Source organism: Carcharhinus amblyrhynchos, chromosome 4 (genome assembly GCF_965287045.1).
Source record: "Carcharhinus amblyrhynchos chromosome 4, sCarAmb.v2.hapA, whole genome shotgun sequence".
Taxonomy (NCBI): Eukaryota; Metazoa; Chordata; class Chondrichthyes; order Carcharhiniformes; family Carcharhinidae; genus Carcharhinus; species Carcharhinus amblyrhynchos.
Genome location: NC_137327.1, coordinates 29841531 through 29867968, shown reverse-complemented (window position 1 = coordinate 29867968; position 26438 = coordinate 29841531). Strand labels below are relative to the sequence as shown.

The 26438-nt window shown below is 42.9% G+C and overlaps 1 protein-coding gene and 1 long non-coding RNA gene across 2 annotated transcripts in view; one reads left to right on the top strand and one right to left on the bottom strand.

Moving 5' to 3' along the window:
• The window catches only part of tshz3b (teashirt zinc finger homeobox 3b), a 77655-nt gene extending 76476 nt beyond the window's left edge, over nt 1-1179 (bottom strand). The window contains exon 1 of the mRNA XM_080186923.1: nt 1057-1179. Coding sequence (XP_080043049.1) covers nt 1057-1096 — 40 coding nt within the window. The 5' untranslated portion in view covers nt 1097-1179. The remainder of the gene's footprint in view (nt 1-1056) is intronic.
• Nucleotides 1180-4068: 2889 nt separating this feature from the next.
• Nucleotides 4069-26438, top strand: part of LOC145341894 (uncharacterized) — a 151324-nt gene continuing 128954 nt past the window's right edge. The window contains exons 1-2 of the long non-coding RNA XR_013886461.1: nt 4069-4402; nt 4711-4801. This is a non-coding gene — a long non-coding RNA (uncharacterized LOC145341894). The remainder of the gene's footprint in view (nt 4403-4710; nt 4802-26438) is intronic.

Genomic DNA, 26438 nt, shown 5'->3' with positions numbered 1-26438 from the left:
TGAGTGAGTGTGGGAAAGAGTGAACGAGTGAGTGTGGGAAAGAGCGAGTGAGTGAGTGCGGGAAGGAGCGAGTGAGTGAGTGGGAGAAAGATTGAGCGAGTGAGTGAGTGAGTGTGGGAAAGAGTGAGCCAGTGAGTGAGTGTGGGAAAGAGTGAGCCAGTGAGTGAGTGTGGGAAAGAGCGAGCGAGTGAGTGTGGGAAGGAAGGAGCGAGCGAGTGAGTGTGAGAAGGAAGGAGCGAGCGAGTGAGTGTGAGAAGGAAGGAGCGAGTGAGTGAGAGAAGGAAGGAGCGAGTGAGTGAGTGTGGGAAGGAAGGAGCGAGCGAGTGAGTGTGGGAAGGAAGGAGTGAGTGAGTGAGTGTGGGAAGGAAGGAGTGAGTGAGTGTGGGAAGAAAGAAGCGAGTGAGTGATTGAGCGTGGGAAGGAGGGAGTGAGTTAGCTTGGGAAGGAAGGAGCGAGTAAGTGAGTGTGGGAAGGAAGGAGTGAGTGAATGTGGGAAGGAAGAAGTGAGTAGTGTGGGAAGGAAGGAGTGAGTGAGCGTGGGAAGGAGTGAGTGAGCGTGGGAAGGAGTGAGTGAGCGTGGGAAGGAGTGAGTGAGTGTGGGAAGGAAGGAGTGAGTGTGGGAAGGAAGGAGTGAGCGTGGGAAGGAAGGAGTGAGCGTGGGAAGGAAGGAGTGAGTGAGCGAGTGAGTGTGGTAAGGAGGGAGTGAGTGTGGGAAGGAAGGAGTGAGTGAGGGAATGAGTGGGAAGGAGTGAGTGAGGGAGGGTGGGAAGGAGTGTGAGGGAGGGTGGGAAGGAGTGAGGGAGTGAGTGTGGGAGGGAAGGAGGGAGAGAGTGAGTGAGGGAAGGAAAGGAGGGAGCGAAGGAGGGGAGAGAGAGTGAGGCAGGGAAGGGAGGGAGTGAGGAGAGGGAGGATGATTCAAGTTATCCAGAGAATGGAAAAAGGGTTTTCCTTTGCTCCTTTCACAAGAACATTATTTTCTTCAGAAACAAGTGTTGCCCCCCCCCCCCCCCCCCCCCTGTATATAACAGTGTAAGAGAGAGAGAGTGAGGGTCGTACCTGCTGAGCGCCGGGGCGCTTGCTGCTTCCTCCTCGGCATGTTGGCCAGAGTTAGCCCGACAGATCCCCAACTCCTTCCAAGCTGGCTGCGCGGCGGCCGGGCGGCGTTTTCATGCAAACAGCGACAGGGCTTGGGGCTGGCGGGAGCGGGGGGGGCACACCAAAAAAAATACAGAGAGAAAGAGAGAGAGAGTCTCAGTAAGGCAGGAGCCAAGGGAGAGAGTGAGGGAGAGGAGGAGGAGGAGGAGGAGGGGATCAGAGCGGCGGACACTCACTCACTCACAGTCAGTGAGAGCCAGGCTCTCTCTCTCTCTCACTCACTCAACACATCGCCTCGGCTCCTCACAGCCACTCACTGGGAGCTGCAACAGGCAAGCTTAAAAGAAAACGAGCTCATCGCGTCACCCAAAGTCGGCATTCTTTAACTGTCAACTTCCAAATAAAACAAAAAACAACAACACACACCGTTCGCCAGCATCCGACAGCCCTCCACCCCCTGGCAGCCCCTTCCCATCCCCTCTAACCCCTTCCCCTCCACTCCCTTCTCACCCCCTCCATCCCTTCCCCCCCTCCCACCCATTTCCCCTCCACCCCCTTTTCCCCCTCTCCAACCCCTTCTCACCCCTCCCCAACCACTTCCCCTTCCCTCCTCCCCCGCCACCACCCAGCCCAACCCCTGCCTCCCCTTCTCTCATCTCACATCCTCATCCCTTCACTTCCCCTCCATCCCCTTCCCACCCCTTCCCCCCTCCATCCCCTTCCCCCCCCCATCCCCTTTCCCCCTCCATCCCCTTCCCCCCCCATCCCCTTTCCCCCTCCATCCCCTTTCCCCCTCCATCCCCTTTCCCCTCCATCCCCTTCTCCCTCCATCCCCTTTCCCCCTCCATCCCCTTTCCCCCTCCATCCCCTTTCCCCCTCCATCCCCTTCCCCCTCCATCCCCTTTCTCCCTCCATCCCCTTCTCCCTCCATCCCCTTTCCCCCTCCATCCCCTTTCCCCTCCATCCCCTTCCCCCTCCATCCCCTTTCTCCCTCCATCCCCCTTCTCCCTCCATCCCCTTTCCCCCTCCATCCCCTTTCCCCCTCCATCCCCTTTCCCCCTCCATCCCCTTTCCCCCTCCATCCCCTTCCCCCTCCATCCCCTTTCTCCCTCCATCCCCCTTCCCCCTCCATCCCCCTTTCCCCCTCCATCCCCTTTCCCCCTCCATCCCCTTTCCCCCTCCATCCCCTTCCCCCTCCATCCCCTTTCCCCCTCCATCCCCTTCCCACCCCTTTCCCCCTCCATCCCCCTTCCCCTCCATCCCCTTTCCCCCTCCATCCCTTTCCCCCTCCATCCCCTTTCCCCCTCCATCCCCTTTCTCCCTCCATCCCCCTTCCCCCTCCATCCCCTTTCCCCCTCCATCCCCTTCCCCCTCCATCCCCTTTCCCCCTCCATCCCCTTCCCACCCCTTTCCCCCTCCATCCCCCTTCCCCCTCCATCCCCTTTCCCCCTCCATCCCTTTCCCCCTCCATCCCCTTTCCCCCTCCATCCCCTTCCCCCTCCATCCCCTTCCCCCTCCATCCCTTCCCCCTCCATCCCCTTCCCCCTCCATCCCCTTCCCCCTCCATCCCCTTCCCCCTCCATCCCCTTTCCCCCTCCGTCCCACTTCCCCCTCCATCCCCTTTCCCCCTCCATCCCCTTTCCCCCTCCATCCCCTTTCCCCCTCCGTCCCACTTCCCCCTCCATCCTCTTTCCCCCTCCATCCCTTTCCCCTCCAACCCCAACTCACCTCTTCTATCCCCTTCCCACCTCCTCCCATCCCCCTCCGTTCCCCCCCCCCCCCCCCGCTCCAAATACAATCTTCTCAAACATAGCAGGTAGCAACAATTCAGCTGGGGAACTACCCCAAATTAGGTTGGACAGTTTTCTCCTCCCCAAATCGCTCACTTTTTTAAAAAAATCGGAACTTCTGTGCGGAGGGGCTGAAGATAGCAGTGTAAAATATTTCTGAAGCTTGGCTTTGGCACTGCCCAGCTCAGTGCCAGCCATCCTGAGCACCCTCCAAAAAACTAGTTTGGTGAAAAGTGCTGAAGCCGGTTGGCCTGGGATTTTACTGTCAGGCTTTTCTTTCTACTCACAGGGTTTTGTTTTACTCAGGGTTTGCTCTGTGTTGCTAGGCTGGGTTTTTTTTTACTGACAGGGATTTTGTTTTACTCACAGGGTTTGCTCTTTCTGTTGCTGGGTTGGGTATTTTTTTACTGACAGGGACTTGTTTTATTGACAGGGGTTGTACTCTCTGTTGCTGGACTGGGTTTTTTTACTGACAGGGGTTTGTTTTACTCTCTGTTGCTGGCCTGGGGTTTTACTCACAGGGGTTGTTCTCTCTGTTGCTGGGCTGGGGCTTTTTACTGACAGGGATTTTGTTTTACTCACAGGGTTTGCTCTCTCTGTTACTGGGCTGTTTTTTTTACTAACAGGGGGTTTGTTTTACTCACAGGGTTTGCTCTCTGTTGCTGGCCTGGGGTTTTACTCACAGGGTTTGCTCTCTCTGTTACTGGGCTTTTTTTTTACTAACAGGGGGTTTGTTTCACTCACAGGGTTTGCTCTCTGTTGCTGGCCTGGGGTTTTCCTCACAGGGGTTGTTCTCTCTGTTACTGGGCTGGGTTTTTTTTTTCACTGACAGGGATTTTGTTTTACTCACAGGGTTTGCTCTCTCTGTTTGCTGGGCTGGGGTTTGTTTTTGTTTTAACTCACAGGGGTTTTGCTTTACTCACAGGGTTTGCTCTCTCTGTTGCTGTTGCTGCTGCTGCTGCTGTTGTTGTTGCTGTGTGTGCCTCTCGCTGGGAGAGGGATCAGGCGATCCGGGAGTCCAGTTTGCCACCTTCCTGACGCCTCCCTCCTGGCACGGCGCGGCGGCTTCAAGCCCCGGGGAGTTTGGACGGGGTTGCTCGGGGGGATGCGCCAGCTTTCTGCTGCCCGCGGCTGAAGCTCTCGCCGTCTGGATGCTGCTGACTTTCAGGAACCTCCATTTAGAGAGAGAGAGAGAGACAGGGGGATCGATTGGCTTGGAGCTCGATTGCGCGTCCCTTACGGAAATGAAGATCAGAAAGAAGGGGCCGGACTGGAACTGTGTTCAAGTGGTTTGGAGAACATGGATCAGCAAATGCCAAACAGTTTCTTGGCTACCAATTGCACTTTTCTTCCCCCCCCCCCTCCCTCCCCTCCCTCTTTGGCAGGGAGGTGCTCAGTGACAGCCAGGGCAGAGCAAAAGGGGGAGATCTCTCTTTCTCTCTCTCTGTGTGTCCCACACGCTTCTTCTTCTTAAAGATGTCAGGCCAGGCAGTAGGAAATTCTTTGGTGGAGTTGTGGTGAGGAGTGGAAGGGGGGGTGGGGGTGGGAAGGGGAGATCAGATCTGACTTCTTGCTGGTAAGATCAGGAATGGCCACTTTCCCTCTGGACACCATCCAAATGTCTGCAAACTGCCTAGATTTAAATAGCTGGCGTCACAACTTTCTTGCCGTGTCGACTTTTAGATATTTCTAATCTCCCCCTCCTCCCCATTCCCCGAGAATCCGTTTCACTTTCCTTGCTGCTGAAGTTGTCTGTATTTTTTTCTTCTTTCCCCCCACCCCCCCAACCTCTTCCCCACCACCACCACCCCCCCCTTTCCCCCAGCTTTGTCACAGGATGAACATCGCCGAGTCCCGGGAAGTGTGGGGTGCTCCTGGAAATGACGATTGAGGGAGAAAAATAAAGAGGAAAAGTGGTGAGTTGTCAAATTCTGCTTCTCCTGCCAAATTCGGTCAGCTTTATCTCGCCGCCGCTCGCATTCCGAGAGAAGGAGCTCTTCTCGCCCGCTCGCTCAGGCTACCTGCATCCTTGCCTTTAGAGGCTGACTAAGTGACTTTCACGGAATGGAGATGGGGTTTTTTTTTAGCCCAATCTAGACGTGCAACATTCCGTTAGATCCGCCCTAACATCTGTCCGTCTAACCATTGGCGCATCCATCAGTGTCACACTGTGTGCACACTCCAGCAACGGCACCAGAGCACATCAGGCACGATCTCTGTGGTAGACACAACACACACACACACACACATAATACAGTGCAGCACAACACACAACAACAATACAGCAACAACAAACCAGCCTCGCAATCACTGCCGCCCCATTACAAGCAACTTCATCAGCGATTTCACCCCCACCACCCACCCCCGTTCCCTGACATGCAGGAAGAAGGCAACTTTTCACTCAGCCGCAATTCTAAATAACACCACCTCAGCTGGCCCTCATCGCCTTCAAGCACATTCCAGCAATCCTAATTTGTTGGTTCGGACTGATTCTTCAGTTAATAACTCCATTTTATATACGTGTGTGTGTATGCATATTATGTATATATATATATAAAATCTCAGGAGATAAATGGCAACATTTCAACAGAGCGATTGTAAGGATGTGCAGTAATTTAGGGACACCGTCGAAAAGACACTGTGCCAGGCTCATTTATTTTGAGCCTTTTATTCCATCCAGAACCACGAATAAGTGGCCTAATACTTTAAGATGTCATCCTCTCGCTGACATTCCCAGGCCATTCGAATTTGTCCAGTGTTTGACGTTGGCAAATGGATTAAAACTGATGAACTCAAATAATTTCAGTGACAACAATTCTGCGGGAACTCCATCCCGCACTTAAATACGGTGACTCCAACTTGCAGGGAATTTAAATGCACAACTTTAGTACCAACTGTACGTGTTAATTGGTGCTCTAATTAATTCTAGCCCCCACCCCCCAACCTTCTTTTCGAACCGTTCTCAATAATTCAATCTCTCGGTGAGACATCCCGCGGATTCAAATCCACCCGCCTGCAGGAAACGCGCGAGTGCTTTGGTTCACCACAGGGACGCCTCCCCAAACTGGCCAAAAATACTCGATATAAATCACAAATGATGTCGCCGGTGAAGCAGTGTTCATCTCCAATGTTGCACATTTAATGATGAAACACGAACTGGATCACCTTTTGAGTTTTCATCCGTGCAACAATGCAGAAGCACGCATTGCAAAAGTTGCTAGCGTGTTTTTTTTTAATGTTTAAAAGTTGGGCCAACTTGTTTATTTACATGTTGTAAAGAACACAGCGCCAATCATTCAGAATTATTTTGACAATCCTGACCCTTTCTTCCCCTCCTCCACCCCAAATAGATATTTTAGTTGCATTACCGCTCCATGCATTAAAACAGTTTGTTCTGGATACATATTAAATTGCGCATTGCATATCTGTACATTGGAATCATTTATAATGACACTTTTAATTAGCTATTTACTGGAGCGTTTTGATGCATGCGAATTAACAATCATCCCAACACAAAGTAATCGATATAGATTACATGTCCAAATTCGATAAACAGTGTTCCAGTGGGTTTCCCCCTCCCTTTTTGGTAAAATACAATCTGCCTTCTGGCGTTCAATAAAAACCCTCCGTGTGCTAAAATGTACTGTTATAGTCGGCACTAAAAATTGATTTTTACTGTATGAGGTATTAAAATGAACTTTTAAATTATTCTTGTAACGTTCCCAACGCGCGAAACCGACTCGGCGTTGCCTGGCCATGCCTCTGCGAAATTGAGACTTGAATGTTTCTAATCTGTGAGAATGAATAGCGCCCGGCGAGCTGGCCAAGTACAAGTTTCCTGTAAAAGTCCAATGTCCCGGGGCAGGGAGGGTATTAAAGCGGGAGGGAGGGCTCTGCAAAGCCCTCCTTGTTTAAATCCTCTCCCCAGCCCTGGGCTCGGGTGAGTGATAGTTGTGGGTTTTATATCTCTCCACTTGTGATTGTAATCATTTGGGCGGGTTCTGTGCAGTTCTGGAGTCCTAACAATAAATCTAGCAGGCAGACAGTCCTGGCGAAGCAGCTTTGTGTGTGTGTGTGTGCTCGAAGGGTGCAACGGTTTTGTGTACAGATTTGACGGGGTGTGTGTGTGTGCACTGGGCAAGAGATTTTACTTTGCTGCAAGTCACTAGTTCGGGCCGGTGCCTCGCAGACCATCTGACACATATCTGCTCAGTTCATTTTGAGCTTTTTGTTGTTGTTGTTGTCGCTTTACTGTACACCACGTTTCCCGTGTTCCTACAAAGAGTGGTCTACACTCCCGCTTACTGCCTCTATTTATATGCAGCCAGTAAAATACATGCTCAGATCATATCCTGTTCCATATCTGATTAGCAGGTCATTAGCTCAGCCCGAGTAAAGGAATTTCTTTTTAGTCCAAACATATTAAGCTAGTAAACAGCACAGGGAGGGGGTGGGGGGCGGGGGATTTAAAGTTTTACTTGGGTGTCGCTCGATTAGAAATCTACACTTAATAGTCCTGTTTTTCCCCCCGCAAAAAAAAGTCGGCGTCACCAGCAGCGAATTGTACAGTTTTAACGCCTTAAAACTAATCCCGAAGGAACCTCCAGGGCCCTAATGCACATCGACCTGGTTAAAGTGAGGTGAAGCGGACTGAGCTCAAAGCCACGTTTAATCAAAAACCAACGAGTAAAATGGATGGACCTTTTAAAAGTTGTAAAATCATCTCTCTTGCGCTCCTTGAACTTAAAACAAAAGAAAACGCCGTCCCCCAGAACGCCGAGAGCTGTCTTGCAGAAGACCAGAAATTAATCACACTAAAGGGAGGAATAGATTTTCTAATTTTTTTTGGTCAAATACTATCTTGCACCAGAATTTTCCCCAGCTCCTGATTAGTCTTCACTGGTGTATCAAGAGCTGATTTTTTTTAAAAAAGGAAAGATAATTGTTATTAATCTAGTGAGTTGCATCTAAGCTGGACAGACAGAACAGCTTCCCCAAGTTTGAGACGAGAGTTTTTGGCTCTGTTACTCTATAAGTGATGCACACCTCACGCTAGCTCTAGATTCAGCGATGGATCCTACGATGACATTGCTAAATTGCCCCATTGCCAAAAGAAAATATTATAAATGTTCCTGTCCGCCTTCTCTAACCAGACGCAGGGGCAGATAATATCATTTCCCGCAAAAGAATCCACCTTTGTTTTTACATTTTAAACGTAATCCTTTTGATGATATTGTGCAACATTCAACAAGAATGGTAACGAAGTATTAGACGGAATGTTGACCTGAATATTTAAAAAATAAAATTGTTTGATTTAATGCACCCCCCACCCCAGTCACCAGCACTAACAAGTTGTTCTTAGATTGAAAACAACGTGCCAAGATTTATTGCAAAGATAAATGTTTTCTATTCAGCTAAATGTTGTTTTGTAGTAATTTTTTTCAGCGAGCGGATTACATTTTGGAAATAGGTGGAGATGCCGGTAAGCTCAGCAGTCAGGATGTCCATTGCAAGAGAAGGATTTTTAAAAGCGGGCGCTACCTCGGCGCATTCGATTTAGTTTCAGTGGAGAGCAATATTTTCAGCTCTTTCTTGGGGGAGGGGGCCATCCCTATCGGTCCTCATTGAACAATATTCCCAGCGCAAACACATGCGTTTGTGTTCAAAACGGGAAGTCGGTTTCCAACGAGGTCGAAAGAAGTTTAATGAAGTGTCCCCGCACCCCCCAAAAAAGGATAAATGTCATTAAAACTCTCCTGGAAAAGTTTACTGCAGGACATGCAAAGGCCATTCTCCAGGGCCCCAGCTCAGTCAATGGGAATGGACAGTTCTTGCAAACATTCGGAGTGATCTGGGAAGCCCCGGCTCACTTTAACATCGTTTCTTTCAAATACTTGCCACATAATTTACGGAGTTCTCCCATGCATTTTAATCCTCCTTAAAATGATCTGCCGTCTTTGAATGCCTTTGTCTGATTGTGTAGCAAAACTGGCCATTCTTTCATCAGTCCCGATCTGGAAGCTGGGAGCACCACCAATCACAGCTTCTCAAAGAAACGCAGACCTCCCGCTGAAAAGCCTTAGGTAATTTCCTAAAAACTTAATGGCAAAGAAAAAAAATCTGAAAAAACTTATGCGCATCAGAGCAAAATACCTGGAGCTGGAATAAGCCACCATGGTGATTGTCATCAATGTTAGTGATAAAAATACTTCTTGTGAGAGTTGCTTAAGCTGCCAGCAGTTAACCTTCTCAGCGCTCATATCACCTACAGTTGGATCATCCACCTGCAGTTTACCATTTGGTCAAGTCTTGCTGTAGAGCATTAGTAACTTGATTTCTACACAGAAGGAAACTAATATTCAGATCCACACATCATGTACCTGTAAATTTCAGTGGGAAAGAACCATTATGTAATCACAATGAATTGTAGTGCAGCTTTGGTGAGTATTAGTCGAGCCACAGAGTGCACGAAGTGACAGTACACACCTTTTTCACCCTGATCATCACCATTATCCATGTCACAAAATTGCCCCAATGTGATACACAATTAATACCATGTGAACCACAACCAATTGCATTTACAGAGCACCTTCCTCATTGTGAAGCATCTCAACATGTCTCACAGTCCTTTATTCAGACTAAAAGATGACATTTAGGCGATGTGCTCAAAGAGGTTGGTTTAACTAAAAGGTAGAGAGGTGGGAAGAGGTAGGGAGCAAACTCAGCAGTAGTGATCCCATGCCCCTTACAGCTTTGCAGATATGCTGGGATCCATTCATCATTGCAAACATTCACACTACAATGATTCTTTATGTCTTGGCGAAGTTAACACTTTCATCATATAAGCTGGACCCATGGTGGGCATGAGCATGACACAATTTCTTCACCCCAGTTTAGCAGAAATAGTAAGATTGTTAAGAAGTTAATGTAAGTATTTGTGTTTGAAAACCTATACATTTTCATTTTACTGTGTTAATTTTAAATACTGAGACACGTAAATAGATTACCTTCAAATCTCTCAAAGAAAATATCTAACTCCAGCATGTAACATCATGAAGACCTATATGTCTTGGGCAATAAGGTTACGATTTTAGGATGCAGCAGATTTTATACTTCTACCCATGAGCTAGCTGTATCTCTTCAAATCTCCTGGATAGCTAAGGTTTGACATACATATAATAACGCCAAACCCATTAAATAAGAGCTTATAATGCTTAACATTTTATCCTGGAAGGAACAGACTGCAGATTGTTTGTCAGAGAGTATTGATTATAAGACCACAATTTGCCATTCAGAACTTACGTTAAGAACAGAATTTTAGTAATAGGGTTTTTATGCTAAAGTACATACAGGCATCTCATACAAGGTCAATTCCACCCTCCCACACTCAGCTCAAAAAAAGTTATCAATATCCAAATCAATGCATTTTAGCAAACGAGCACATTTAACTTTTCATAGCAAAATTTGACATGTTCAGTTTTAAAAGTGTAAGAGAGCTTTACATATTAAAATTGTGTAATCATTTCTCAAACTAAAAATGTCATCTACACAGCATCAAATATTATAGTATAATTAACAAGATAATCAAAAACTCTTGCTACAGCTTCACATAAATGAATACAGATTCAGTCATGTGTATCAATATTATAAGCTGAGTTTTATTATTGCTTTGTTACATAACACCTTTGTATAAGTGACATTTATTACCAGATACAACCAACACGCAGTCCAAGTCCAAACAGCCTGCATTTGTTTTCACTTCCCAAAGTTAGTTTTGCATTTAATATTTCAAAAGTAGTAAATGTTTGGGTACAAGATGTACAAATGTGCTACACATCTTCTGTATGCTAAGGAATGTCTGAATTCTTTGAGAACCAACAATTATTCTTCATCAATCTAACTAATTTTGCGACAGTGAACTTATCATTGTAAAGGTTATTGGATTAAAAGTACTGTTACGTTATTGCAGTTAATAACAATTACATATTTTTATTCTCAGACATTTGGATCCAATATTGCTGCTGCATGAATAATAAAGGTTGAATTAATGAGTTTAATTCAGAATGCGGTTAGTCGGTGATAGATTATTCTTTGTTTTGTGATTGATGTAATTGCAGATCTTGCAGGCAGTGATGTTGGAGAGGATTATTGGTGGTTCATTGATGGTTGATAGGGGAACTTTCAACAAACTCAAATATGTGTGCAATAGAAATCTTAATACAGAACAAACACAATAATATATTCCAACCCTTTGAAGTGCATTTGTTTCTGCGTTCGCTACAATAAATATATGCTGATGTGTGGCAAAAATATATATGTTTTTGCCTAGTAAACGTGGCTACATGGTGAAATGCTGGCTTAATAGTCCTTCAGTATATTCATGAGGAAGTTCTGGCATCTGGTCAGAATTTTTTTAAATTAACGTGTTTGTGTGGCAGTGATAGTTGTGACAGGCAAGAAGATTTCTTTGAATATAGGACAGACAGTTGTGGAGAAATTCATTGAAGCACTGATATGGCTAGTTTGATAACAACACATGTTGCTAGTGCCTCAAGAATTCTGTCCCATCAAGAGTAACTGTTTTCAACCAGTCAGGGTGTTGTATGTCAGATGGTAGATTGGGTGAGAATTAATCATTTCAAATGATTCAGACTTAGGCTGGAACTTGGCTGCACTGCAATACGTTACTTTGCATACTGATTCTACAGTTAAGAAAAGTGGAAGGGCTTAAAACCTTTAGTTCTGCTGGAGGCATATTATCTTTTACCTCACCAAAGATGTGACATGTCTGCATTGTGTCCTTTAAGTAAGGATTAAATATTAATTCCACAAACTACCATTTAAAATAAATTATCAGAATGATTATATTATATCATTTCAAATTAGACTGTGATGTTTGCATACAAACACTCCTAGATGAATATTGAGTTATATCTGTATATGGGAGTATTTTACTTGGGTTTTGATGTCAGTTAAATGGTATAGACTAGAACAGCAGGAATGAGAAGCAAAAAGAATATTATAGTTGCAATTATTGTTCCAGAAGAAAAAATCAGTTTTATATCTCAGGTGCTGCAGTTGATTGCCTTGTGAACATGTTAAAGAACACTATGTCTCAGAGGACACATAGAATGGAACACTTTCCCTAGAGATACAAATTTTGGCTGCTATTGTGTTTTCTTTTGCTTCTGGGTCATCTCAGTTCCAGGTAGGTGACATTGTTGGTTTTCAGCTGTAATCATTTACTTGCTTGACAATAATGGTATTTGATGCATTGGCAGAAGAGCATCGCAAGTTATGAAATTTTCTGCTGATGAGACGTTTTGTGGTAGAATTATGCAAAAGCTTTAAAAAATGGTTGAGATGTCTGATGCCCACAGTAACGTTAATTATACCAGTGTTCCCGGCTCTGCACCAACAGTCAGTCAAGATTCTTGTATGATCTGCAAAAGCAACCATTTAATAATTTGCCAAATAGTCTTTGACATGGGTGATAAACTGTTGAGCATTGTTGCTAATGGTCCAAGTAGATATGGAGAAACGGTGCATAATAAAGGGATGACACTGCAAAGATTCACATTGTAAAGACTGGGTTTACATGATTTTTAGTGTATTTTTCAGTAGTTCTTGCTAATAAATGATTGTGTTTGAAACTCAGCTATGCAGCGAAAATTTTCATGAAGTCAGTTAAAATTGTCAAGATTTGAGTGTTTGTTTGGATGGTAAATTGCAAAGAGCTGCTTCTTTGACGAAAAGTACAGATTCATTATCATTTTGTTGCCCCAAGGATACAATAGTTTTGACTATCCGTTGACCTAGAGCTATGAACCTGGATTGCAGGAACAGTTATAATCAAGTCTGTTAAGTACTGTGATAAGGCATTATGTAAATATTTTTGCACTATCAAATCACCTAAAGCAAGTATTGGATGACATCCAATCTTGTATGTTGATAGACAATGATATGTAGCTGGAAAGTCTTAACAAATTTTTTAAAAAATACTTTGCAATCCCTCTCCCTCCTCCTCTTTTGTACCTATCCTTAGACATTTCAAATCCATATAACATTAGTATATCTTTGGTGAAGACAAACACAGTATTATTTTCCTAATGAATCAGTATGAATTACAATTACGTATTCACTGCATTACTGAATTTCAATTCGTCATATTTTTGCAAGAATTGAAGAATAACACCTTTAAAATATAACATTTATCTGCATGCTATAGTTTTAACATTGTTCAGTTCAAGTGGACAAATCTACGTAACGCAACGTGAATGCCAACACACTCTGTATTAGCATTTAGCAGTGAGAACTAACAAGAAATATCCTTAGCACTCTGAAAACTCAAGCTTCTCAAAGCAGATTGTTCTCCAGTTGCTCTACTAAAATATGTAGGTTGCCAGATTAGGACAGGGTGGAGTTTAGCTGTGATAACACCAAATATTTATTTAATGTCTCAATTTAAACATTACAAATGACTGTTTGGATAAATGTCCTAGAAGCTCAATGGAAAAAGGATATGTTGGATCCTCTTTCATGATTCCTTGAGCAGACTGGGAATCATTTGGCAGAATGCCTCATCACCAAAACTTTCAAACAAGCACCAAGATTTAATTTTGCTGGTGGTGAGAAAGGCCCTCCCCATCAGAACATTCCTACATACCCAGAGAATCACTCCATCTGCATGCTGCCCTCGAAATATCTATGGCGGGGAAGAGACCATTGTCGGTTTTTGTTGGGGTTTGCCCCGAGCAGCTCCGTGATGCAGGACTCTGTGTTCTGTAGGCTGTTCCCAGGGACGCACAATGAGATAAACATCAGCTGTGCTGGAGGATCATCAACTCGGTGAAAGACAGTCTTGGCCTGCCTGAAACTTGTTGGTCTTGCAATGCAAATAATTGTCCCCAACTGAGTGTTACAGGCTAGCACATTGCAAAGCCCAGGACTATGTGCTGAGGGACACACTAAAGCTTGGGGCAGCTGCCATAGAGGTGCACTGGGGGAAGGCCACTGTCTTGAGATCTTTCAGCCATAGTGAACTGAGGGGAGTGGAATTGTATCGAAGCTCCTCGGGCTGTATGACTCACATTGAATGTATACAGTGAACATTACATGTATCACAATTGTATGGAAGCACCTCAGAGCGCCACCTGATCTGTGTAGACAACCTAAATACCATTGCACCATTTGTAATGACCATTTTGAAATGTCTGTAATGTTTCTTTGACTGCATTGAAACAGCTCAGAGTACAACTTGGTGTATGTAGAGAACCTGAATATTATTGTGAGATGTGTGAGATAGCCATTTTGAAATGTTTGTAATGTACTTTCAGATATTTTACAAATAAAGTATATTTTTGCAAAAAAAAAGACTGCTTGAATCAGGTTCAGAAATGTAAGTAGACTGTAGCGGAGGAAGCACATAGTATGTCAGAATCTTCATGAGTGGAGATGAGAAAATTGGAAAGGGTAAAATAGATTAGGGTTTATGTAAAATTCCAGATTATTAGATATATAATTGATGTTATCTCATGCTTCTTATTCTGGGCCATGACCTCTTCCTCATTAATAACAGAAATATTTTTAAAGGCTATGACTCTTGCGTGCATACAATTCTTGATATATACTGGACCTTTTTCTTGCCCCAGTTGAGTTGCACTTCAGGAGTGGGTAGAAATTGCTTAGAGCATTTCTAAGAATTCAGCAGTTTCCTTTGAATCTGTAAACCCAAGAACTATTTGGGTGTTATAAATGATTCTTTGGATGAAGTCTCTGTTCAGTCCTCCTCATACTTAGTATCCAATGCAGTGAAAACTGCATCTAAACCAAATGGCTCTATGACCATAAACATCTTTGCATCTAAATAAAAGGTCAATAAAATTAATGGATAAAAGGCACATATATCTCAAACCAAAGGTTATTTTCAACAATGCCAGGGCAAACAAGGGAACAGATAATTTGGATAGCTTAGCCAACATGAAGAAATGTACAATTAAGTCTCTTTCTGGCAATAGGAAGGGATTGTATTTAAAACAGCCAAATCACGGCTAGGTGAGGAATGAATTTGGTAAATGTTTTCTTGTGTTGCTGAAGAGTACCTGCTGTTTGAAAGCTAGATGTAGAAATCATTCCAGTAGATAAACTTCAAATGTAGTGGAACAGGGTAATCAATCTGGTACCTGTAATTATCCCTGAATGTTTCATCTGCTTCTGTTTCAGCCTCCTGAAATCAGTATTATTTAGTAACCAGCCATTAGGGGGTGCACTCTTCTTTCCTTTAGGAAAGTATTTGACCTTCATTTGACATTTCTGCCATTGGCAAACCTGAAATTGGCAACATGCTGTGATGGATAAATATAATAGCAACCTTGCCTTCCACTGCTCCAGTATTAACAGACCCTAAATGGTCCAAGTCTAGAGTGTTTTGCTTGCTAACATTTTTTCATTGCATCTAAGTTTGGAAGCATTTGGTTTCCACCTCATCTCCCCTCTCCTAATTGGCGTAATAAAGGTTGGAAATGTGCCTTGTGAAATATCTGAGGTAATTCCCATCCAACTGGTTTGTAACTCAACATTTTGGAACTTTTGCATTCTACACAACATTGCCCCTTCCAGCAATCATGTCTTTACACATAGTGTTACCTGCCCTTAAAATATGTTAACTTATATTCAGTAACATATCAGGTACCTCATTTTAATACCATTCAGTTCTAATGGTAAATTTTCAATACATTTTGAATTGTGGACTAACTTGTTCTTCTAAAAAAGGCTTTAAACTCCACAGGGTCCAAGTCAGAGAGGTCCATTGTAAAGGAGGTAAATAGAGTTGCACTAGAACATGGATTTTAAAGCCTCTCAATGGAAAACCCAAATATAAAATTTCTCCACTTGCTTCCTTCCCTCTTCAGAAAAAAAATGAACATTACTTGAATGTAAAGGGTGGTTACTTAAGGAATAGCTGCTTGGGGATGGAAAGTGTGACAAATTAAATAGAGCATTGATATAAAATTTTAAAATAAAGAATTTAAAACTCACTTCATAGGCATTGGCATGGAAACATACAACATTTATTACTTTTTAACTTTCAGCTTAATATTTCAGATTTATAGGTGGTAAAAATATTAAAGTTAATACATTTGGATAGTCATTGCAGAAGGTATTTTACACCTGGATTGGGAAAACCTAAGCCTATCGTGTCTTCCGACATTATATCGGGCAATATAATTCTATTTGGAACCTGCCATAAATTACAGAGCAACAGTATTTTTTCAGAAATAAATATTTGCAGAGACCCAGTAAAATGAATGTTATTTTCAACCTTCAATCCATTCTCCTACCTAAGAGAAAACAGTTGTAAATGCTATGAACTCTAGTATACCTTAGCTTTGTATCATCACATCTTATCCATTGTCATTGTAGGCAATTTTAATGTCTAAGTTAATATGTAAAAACAATACACTTTGAATCATGATCAAAACACTGAATATACTCAGAGTAAGGGGTTAATGGATAATTTTAACATGACAGTGCTATTTATAGTGTTTCTGTTGGGAGAATCAGCAACACAAGTTTTAGTAATAATTATGGTTGAGAATTAATTAATGGTTGATTAATGAATGATGCATTAGGTGCAGGGGATATTTAATGTTTTGTATTCCTTTGTTATAAAACCAGAATAATTTCAGTATTTTCCTGAGCTACGAAATGTGTAATATAGTGACATAGCTGGAAACCACAGATTTTCACAACTCAGCTAATCATTTACTTTTTTCCCATATATTCATATATCTGCATTATTAATATTCTTGGTTAGTCAGGGTGCTGATAAACCAGATTTCAAGTCTTGCTTTGTTTTCTACTGTGCAAATAATTTTTTTTTTCAATTTGCCTTTGAAAAAATATACAAAAAATTCATTTTATCATTTATACAGTCTAAAGAGCTTAGAATTCAAACTTGACCATTTGCATCTGTTAATGTGACACTTTGTCAAAATTTGATCATGGTAGGAACACACAGATGTGTACATGTACCTGGAGAAAGACGCACACACAATCATCATAAACAGTACATTCTAATTATAGCATCAAGTTTATAATATTGAAGCACTGGCTTGAAAAAATATTTAATCAAATCTTTAATACTTGTATTAGAATCATGTGGAACACTCTTTGTGCATATCTTGCCCAATTCTATGGGAACAGGTGCCAAAACCCACTTCTTGTTGACAGTACAACACTCATGTTAAGTGAGCATTCTCACACGCTAGTCTTGTAGAACGTTAAAGCATCCTGTGGATTGTTCAGCTCCTTACTATTTCCTGCATACAGAGTAAACTGCCTTTCAAGAATTTATGGGTATCCATTCAACTGAGATTTGGAATATGCTGCGTTTAAAATCATTTGCTATACTTTAACATGATTAATAGTCTAACTAACTGTATTAGTATAGTAATTGTGAGTCTGTAAGCCATTTTACAAAATTGCATAGCACAATATTTTAAATACAGCATCAATTATATGTTAAATATATTACTGTAAAATGATATATATCTTTAAAACCCAGAAAATGGAAGGTATTAGTTCCTTATTACTAACCGGTTATTTGTAGAGTCACTTGATACATACGAGCTTACTCAATGATTTGCCTGTGAGACAAAAGTAGATTAATCACTCTGGTGATCCTTTTTCCCTGAGTAGGTTCCCTTCCACATTATTTTTGGTTATTTCCTACACCATCGTGGACTCTAGGGTCTGTATTTACAAGGCAAGTGACACATATTTCTGTTGTGTGTCAGCCTACATTCACTGAAAATCATAACTGTAGAATACATAGCATTTTAGGAAAAGGGACCCAGAAGAATTTGCACAGCTGAGGGCTCATGAATATAACCTGTTCATCCCACTCATTCCAGACCAGTCTGTATTAAGTCCAATACAGTCTCCATGGCTTGCTAATGGAGTTTCCCATAGAAGGTGCAGCAGTGAATGTGTCAGGAGATGAACCTCTGGTAAATAAGGGTGACCAATAATGAATCTCCCCTCTCATTTGTGATTCACCTCTACACAAAATAAGCCTAAACATCACGTTCTGCCTATCTGTACATCAGTGAACTGGTGAACTGAAGAATGGATGAGATTGGGCCAAACAAATAATACCTCAGAATTTGGACCATCTTTATCTAATTTTGATGGAAATAAGTAGAAAGCACACAGTTTACTTTCCAGCAGAAAATAATCGGGGATTCATGTTGGAAATGCATAACAGCTGATGCAAATCTCTTGTTTCATAGCCTGGGCCTTGTGGTAAGTCAAGTATTGGGACATTTTATCCCAAAACACATAAGGAATGAAAGGGATAATTTAGCCATTTTCTACAGTGTAGTTGCTAATTTCCAAAAGTATGAATTTTCAGCTCGACAATAAACGTGACTTCAGAGGAAATGTGAAGGGAGTCAGGTGGAGGTGGAGAATTACAGAGGTGGGAGGAAGACATCAGGGGTGCCTAATTATGCAGTATGGAAATTGGGAACATATTTTAATAAAAGAAATCATCGCTTCGTGCAACAGAGTGTTAGCTTCTGGAACATGGGGAGGCGATGACCCAGTGGTATTATCACTAGACTATTAATCCAGAAACTCAGCTAATGTTCTGGGGACCCAGGTTCGAATCCCACCATGGCAGATGGTGGGATTTGAATTCAATAAAAAGTATCTGGAAATAAGAATCTGCTGATGAGCATGAAACCATTGTTTGATTTTTGGAAAAACCTATCTGTCTTACTAATGTCCTTTAGGGAAGGAAATCTGCCATCCTTACGTGGTCTGGACTACATGTGACTCCGGAGCCACAGCAATGTGGTTGACTCTCAACTGGCCCCCTGAAGTGGCCTAGCCAGCCACTCAGTTCAAGGGCAACTAGGGTCGGGCAATAAATGCTGGCCAGCCAATGATGCCCATGTCCCAATAAAAAAAACACTCGAACATTGAGAAAAAAAGGAAAAGAACAGACTTGCGATCCAGTGGGAAGTAAAGGGATACTGGCTTGGTGCCTCCAAATTAAAATAATTGAGAATGACCTTCTTTGTGAGTACAAAACAAGAATGAAAATTTAGGATCCTCTGGTGAGGTGGACTGATCCTTCGATGTTGTAACATCATAGTGGATGATTTTCCTATTGTCATGCTATGTACAACAAAATTGCAGAAATGGTTTTATTTCCACATTAGTTGTAAATATTAAGCAACAATATTAGCTCATCTTAGCAACTGCAAGCACTTCATTTTAATTGTGTAGAGAAGTCTTTGGTCCCCTCAGGTTGGATATAAGTGAAGCTAAAAACAGAGGTGGAGGAACAAATTGTAAATTCTGTGGAGGGTGCAAAATGAGTTAGGATTTCAATGAGGAAACTGTAGGGGCAAGCTACGACAATCTCAGAAGTTGTGGCATAAATGAGAGTGAATAGAAGCTTAAATCAAGTATGGTAACCTGTGATGTAGGGAAGCATAGTAAGTTCATTGTTTTGTATTATTCTGTGAAGATGTGTTGCGATTGCATTGTGAGCCTGATCATAACAGTTCCTCTGAATGTTCACTCACTCAGAAATAAAAATGATTCACATTTGGCTTTTCCTTACTGATTGCCCGATCTGGCTTTGAAGAAAGACAGACAAGATAGATGAATATTCAGTTTATATCAAAAAGGATGCTAATGTTTCACCCATGGGCGACATTGTTGCTTATTTAGATGTTGGCACCTCTCAACGTAGGAAGCTCAGATTATTCATGGGATGACAAGTGCTGTTACATCCTAGCAAATAGGAAAGACCAATACTTGTAATACTATCCACACCCAAACTGTAATGAAGCGTTTGATTGGCCCTAAATTTGGAATTACCGAGCCAAGGATCTTCAGTTATCATCTTGAACATTTCTTGTGGGTAGTGTCATTTCTCATGTGCCTCTATAACTAAAAATCTTCCTTGGAGAATTACAACAAGTACTCACAGTTTCAGACTCATCCATAAACCAGTTGATGCAGGCTGTTGAGAAGCTCCATGAAGGATAATTCTGCATAATTCTGATGGCTCTGGATTGCTGAATAGAATTCTGGAGAGAATTCTCTCTCTGAAATCTTTTTCTACCTTATGTTATTGGTCTCCTTTAATTCTTAGCATTTTCTTATGCTCTGTAAACAGTCACTTCCGCTCTCCAGCAGGTTCTTTGCTCATAATGAATAATCTTGGTCAAATCATTAAACATTCCTCGTGACCTGTGAATAGCAGGTTTTTCTTTTTGACTACATTTCACTTAGATCTAGCACAAAGGAGACAAGTAAAATTGAACATACAAGCGTTTATGATGGCATGGACATCCTGGTCACTCCAATAAATTCTTTCTGATATTTTGAACTAAAATGTAAAGAGGTGGCCTATGAGAATCCAATTCCAATTCTCTTTCTGCACATAGCAGTGTGCTAAGGTAGATTTTGTCTGCCTCCATAGCTAGTTATTCCTGGAACAGGTCACTAGTCTGTCACCAGAGGCTTATATTTGGGGGCACCACTCCATATCAAGTGTGGCTGACCAGGAATCTCTCCCACTCTTACCACCAGCCATTGATGTTGGAAGAATTTAGAAGACTTAACACAAAATCTGTTTGGCCGGATAATGAGTGCACCTTGCTGGGAAAGAGTCTCGAACCCAGAGGTACTGATTCAGAGGTGCTGATGCTACCCATTGCGCCCTAAGACAGCTATGACAGTAGCAGGAAAATAACTTTCTGAACAGCAGATTATTTTATAGAGAGCCTTGTCTGGGAAGATGGTGGCATCACGATAATATTACTGGACTAGCAATCCAGAGGCACAGGCTAATGCTGCGCAGATATGAGTTCACCATGACAGCTATTAGAAGTTAAATTCAATGGATTAATTTTAGAACAAAATCTGGGATTGAAAGATGGTGTCATAAAACTGGTATTAGTTGCCATTAAAACCCTCATCTAGTTCATTAATGTCCTTTAGGGAAGGAAATCTTTCCTTACCTGGCCTGGCCTACATGTGATGTGGTTGATTCTTAACTATCCGAACCAAAGGCCCAATAAGTGACTCAATTGCACCAAAACACTATAAAGTAGTCAAAAAGGAACAAAACTGGATGGATCACGGGTTATGGACTCAGGCAACAGAAATGACAACTCTGTCAATCCTGCAAATTTCTCTTTGCTAACATTTGGTGGCTTGTGTCAGGATTGGGAGAGCTGTCTCACAAACTAGTCAAGCAACATAGTCACACTGACAGAACCATACCTCACAGATAATGTCCCAGGCACAACCGTCACCATCCTGTGTATGTCCTGTTCCACCAGCAGGAGAAATCTAGCAGGTGTGTCAGAAGAGGAGAATACAGCCAGTGGGGGGAGTGGCCCTTGCAGTTCTCAACTTTGACTCTAGCTCCCACAATGTCTCATGGCATTACTTTAAACAGGGTCAAGGAAAACTTGCAGTGATTACCACCTACTGCTCTCCTTTCACTGATGTATTGGGACTCTCCATATTTAATACCATGTGGAGTAAGTTGTTAATCTGTGGGCCCACAAACTGGATTGTGACCTGTGAAACACCTCTCTCTTTGCCCCCTAGGGCACTTGTTCAAAATGCCAGGAGGAGCAGCCAGTGAGGGTGAAGATATATACAGGAAGTAGCTCCAGCAAATGGTCACTTTCTTACCACTGCCGCCATGGTTGTGGTCACTCCCCCCACTCCCACCTCCCCTCCCCCTGGCTCTGGTTACTCCATTGATCCATCCTGCCTCTCCAGCTCTGGTCACTTTCCCCCCCTCAGAGTGATTGAGTGAAAATGAATTGAAACGTGCCCTCCATCCCTCCCCCAAGCGAAAGGATTAGACATGCCTGACGAAAAGGAAGCACTGAGAGTGGAAAGGACACAGAATATACTCTGGATGGGGACTTCACTGTCACCAAGAGCAGCTCAGTAGCACCACTAGTGACTGAGCTCACCAGGTCTTGAGAATCAAATCTGCCTGACTGGACCTGGGGCAGGTTGTGTGGGAACTAATCAGAAGGAAAAACATCCGACCTTCTTCTCAACAATCTACTTGTGCATGACAGTATTGGTAGGAGTGACCACCACATAGTCCTTGTGAAGGCAAAGTCTTGTCTTCACGCTGGGGATATCCTCCATCGTGTTGTGTGGTACTGCCACTGTGCTAAATAGGATAGAATCGTGGAAACCCTACAGTACAGAAGGAGGCCATTTGGCCCATTGAGCCTGCACTGACAACAATCCCACCCTATCCCTGTAACCTCATATATTTAGCCTGCTAATCCCCCTAAAACTAAGGTCAATTTAGCATGGCCAAACAACCTCAGTCATATATCTTAGGACTGTGGACTTTGGATAGATTCAGGACAGTCAAAACAGCAACTCAAAACTGGCCATCCATGAGGTACCATGAGCCAATAGCAGTAGTAAAATTGTTCTCAAACACAATCTGTAACCTCATGACCCAACATTTCCCCACTTTACCAGGACCACCAAGCCAAGGAATCAACCCTGGTAAATGAAGAGTACAGAAGAATATGCCAGGAGCAGCACCAGGCATACTTAAAATCAAAGTAGCCCTCTGATAGACAGAGCTAATTCCACAACCAACAGATTAGTTCTGAGCAATGCAGCCCTGCCACATCCAGCGGACAATGAAATAACTAAGAGTAAGGGAGGGCTCCATAACAATCATCATGCTCAATCATGGGGGAGCCCAGTACATGAGTGCAAACAATAGTATTGAAGCATTTTCAACCATCTTCAGCCACAAGTGCTGAGTGGATGATCCATCTCAGCCTCTTCTAGAGATCCCCAGCATTACAGACGTTAGTCATCAGTCCATGTGATGTTAAGAAACAGCTGAAGGCACCAAACACTGCAAAAGTATGGGACCTGACAACATTCCGGTAATAATACTGAAGAATTTTACTCCAGAATTAGTTGTGCCCTTACCCAAGCAGTTCCAGCATAGCCAAAACACTGACATCTACCCAGCACTGTGGAAGATTGCGCAGATACGTACTGTGCACAGGAGACAGACCATATCCAATCTGGCCAATTATCACCCTATCAGTCTTCTCATTCTCACTAACAAAGTAGCTGAAGGTGTTGTCAACAGTACTGTCAGGTAGCACTACACAGCAATAACCTGCTCACTGATACTTAGTTTGGGCCTTCGGAATCAGAGGGAAAATTGTCCATTGGTTGGAGTTGCTCTTATCGTAAAGGAAGATGGTTACAGTTGCTTGTGGCCAGTCATCTCAGTCCCAGGACATCATTGCAGTAGTACCTCAGAGTAGTGTCCTAGGCTCAAACATTTTTAGCTGCTTTATCAATGACCTTTATCTTCCATCATAAGGTCAGCAGTGGGGATGTTCACATAACATTCAGCACCATCCGAGCAACACCTCAGATACTGAAGTAGTCCGTGCTAATATGCAACAAGACCTGTAAAAAATTCAGGCTTGGGCTGATAAATTGCAGTGACCATCCTCAATAAGAATGTACCTAACTTTATTCCCTTGAAATTCACTATATCAAATTGTACCAAATTGACCCTACACTATTCTCACCTGAATCTGGCTACAGTAGGGGTACCATTCGCATTCACACGGGCCAAGGTAGGTGTAGGGAAATGCTTTAAAATGGCGGCGTGGGCTCGTTGGGCCGAAGGTCCTGTTTCCCGTGCCGGGTTGTTCTTTGTTCTTTGTTTATTATCACTGAATCCCTCACTTTCAACATCCTGGGACTGAATCCAGATAATATTTTTTGTCTTTATTCCACAGGTGGAGGTCCACCTCGTGTCAAGCGAGGGGCATGCACACGGCGGGTCGTGCGTGGGCTGCTCTTGGAAGTCCAGGAGTGGCCTAGTACTTCATGTCGGTGTGTGTGCTTGATCCTGGACCGGTAGATGGGCGCCGCAACAGCTCAGTGACTAGCACTGCTGGCTGTGCAGACACATGGATTTGGGCCTGTGTCTGTGGGAGTTTGCGCATTCTCCCTGTGGTTGCGTGGGTTTCCTCCGGGCGCTCCGGTTTCCTCCCACACCCCAAAGATGTGCTCTTAGGCTAATCGGTTTTTACCAAATTGACACTATTTCTTCCCTGAATCTGACTGAGTAGGGTCCCATTCGTAGACATGCAGGGTAGAATAGGTGTAGGGTGATGCGGCGGCGCGGGCTCGTTGGGCCGAAGGGCCTGTTTCCTGTGCTGGGTTGTTCTTTGTTCTTTGTTCTTTGTTCTTTGAATTGGCCCAGCCACATAAATACTGTGGCTACAAGATCAGATCAAAGACTTGGAATTCTGAGTCAAATAACTCACCTCCTGAGTACTCAAAGATTGTCCGCCATTTTCAAGGCACAAGTCAAATGTATGATGCAGTATTCCCCGCTTGCCTGAATGAACGTAGCTCCAATAACAGTCAGGAATCTCAATACCTTCTGGGACAAAGCAGTCGACTCGATCGACACCCCATCCACCATCTTCAAACATTCACTATTGGTGCACAGTGACAACAGTGTGCACCACCTACAGGATGCACCACAGCAACTCAGCAAGGATCCTTCAACAGCACCTTTGAAACCCGCAATATCTACTACCTAGAAGGACAAGGGCAGCAGATCCTGGGAACACCACCACCAGCAAATTGCCCTCCAAGCCATATATCATCCTGACTTGGAACTATATCACCACTCTTCCAATGTGGTTTGATCAAAATCCTAGAACTCCCTTCCCAGCAGCGCTATGGGTCTACCTCCACTATCAGAACTGCAGAAGGTGGTTCACCATCACCTTCTGAAGGAGAATTATGGCTGGACAAGAAATGCTGGCCTTTCCAGTGGTGCCCACATCCCATGAAAGACAAAAAAAAATCATGTATTGCCTTTCTGCCAATATTAATGCCAGGGTGTGATTGCTCTTGTGATCTTCCATTAGCCTTAATTAATAAAGGTTATGTACCCCCTGAATAAAATTCACAATCATAGACAGAAAATCTGAAGGGGCAGGCTGCTGAATTCAAAGGGTTTGGATTGATTTGAAAAATCTATTATTCCCAGTTTGACTTGGGTTAAGCCTGTCTATTTAAAATAGAAGGAAGGAACAATATAATTTGGCATATAGTTGATGGCCTTTTGTTTATTGTGGCATCTAGCAGAGCTGTGATTGACTACAAGAGTAGACTCTTTTCTTCAATGATGGAGTTTCAGCTAATTCTTCAGGTGATTAGTCACCATGCATCCTTTTTCCTTGATAATTCTTGATGAGGATCTTGCATCAGTCTTTGACAATCTGGTGATGGTTATGTATCTTTCTCTCAGTGATTTAGTGGTGGTATATGTCTGAGATGTCGGTAATCTAATAGAGGCTCATGTTGCTCACCCATTGTGGTGCTTTACTGCATTCAAGCTTCACATTCAGAGGATGCATGTTTTGGACAAACTGAATCGCTTATTGAATGTATCCAAATATTGATCTGAATTTATTTCCTTATCCTGTGTTGATATTGAATGTCCTGTCATAATTCATCTATTGACCCCATAAGACGGACAATGGGGATGTTAAACATTTATTTGTCACATCCTATTGTGCCCATTCTCCTGAAGATCATTTTTGTAATTTTTTTGTACTATGAGCTTGGTACTATGACAATTTCTATTTCTTTATATAGAAGTGTGCCAAATATAATTAGAGGCAAAATGACAGGTCTGTGACAGAAGCCACATTGTATGCTTGCAGTGTTGTGTGGCACAGACTGAGAGCTCAGAGCAGATTTGTCGGCAGAGTGACTCACTCTATTTCTAGCTCAGGGAAGTTGTCACTCCTGACTGTAATGCGTTCTGAGGGGATACCTGTGGTGTCAAAGAAATTTGTATTATGTATTTCCTCTTTAAATTACACAACCTGTCACAGGAACTTATAAAGGCACTATGTGTACCTGAAAACCAGGCACATTTCAAGTACCATTTAACGCCTTCACATAATGGATTCATTTGTTACACTCCTAGGGTCAGCCTTTAGTATAATACCAGTTCCTTAAATGAACACTGGCCAAGAACTCACATGTGCAGTAATGTACTCTTATATCATCGCTGTTAAATTCATCTTGAAAAGCTCAAAGTAGTAAGAACCGCTGAAATAATTCTTTTGCAGACTTGGCTGTTAAGCTTGAGAAAAAAATACAATCTTCCTTACGGGAGAAAAAAATAGAAGAATATCACCGTTGTGAATGTAGCTGCATGGCATATTTTAACGCTGCTTTGAAATATATAATAAAAACCGCAAATATAATGCATAAATGAAAAAGAGAACATGGAACTAAAGCAGATATATACCTCAGTTGGACGACAAGTTATTGAAGAAAATGAAGAAATTTGCAAGGGAATATATTTCTCAAGCAGTGTGATAATGTAATCGGTGATCTTAGTTTGATTTGGTGCAACATGAGGGTTAATTCCTGTGGCAGTTTTCAAAAACTTCATGATCTGAA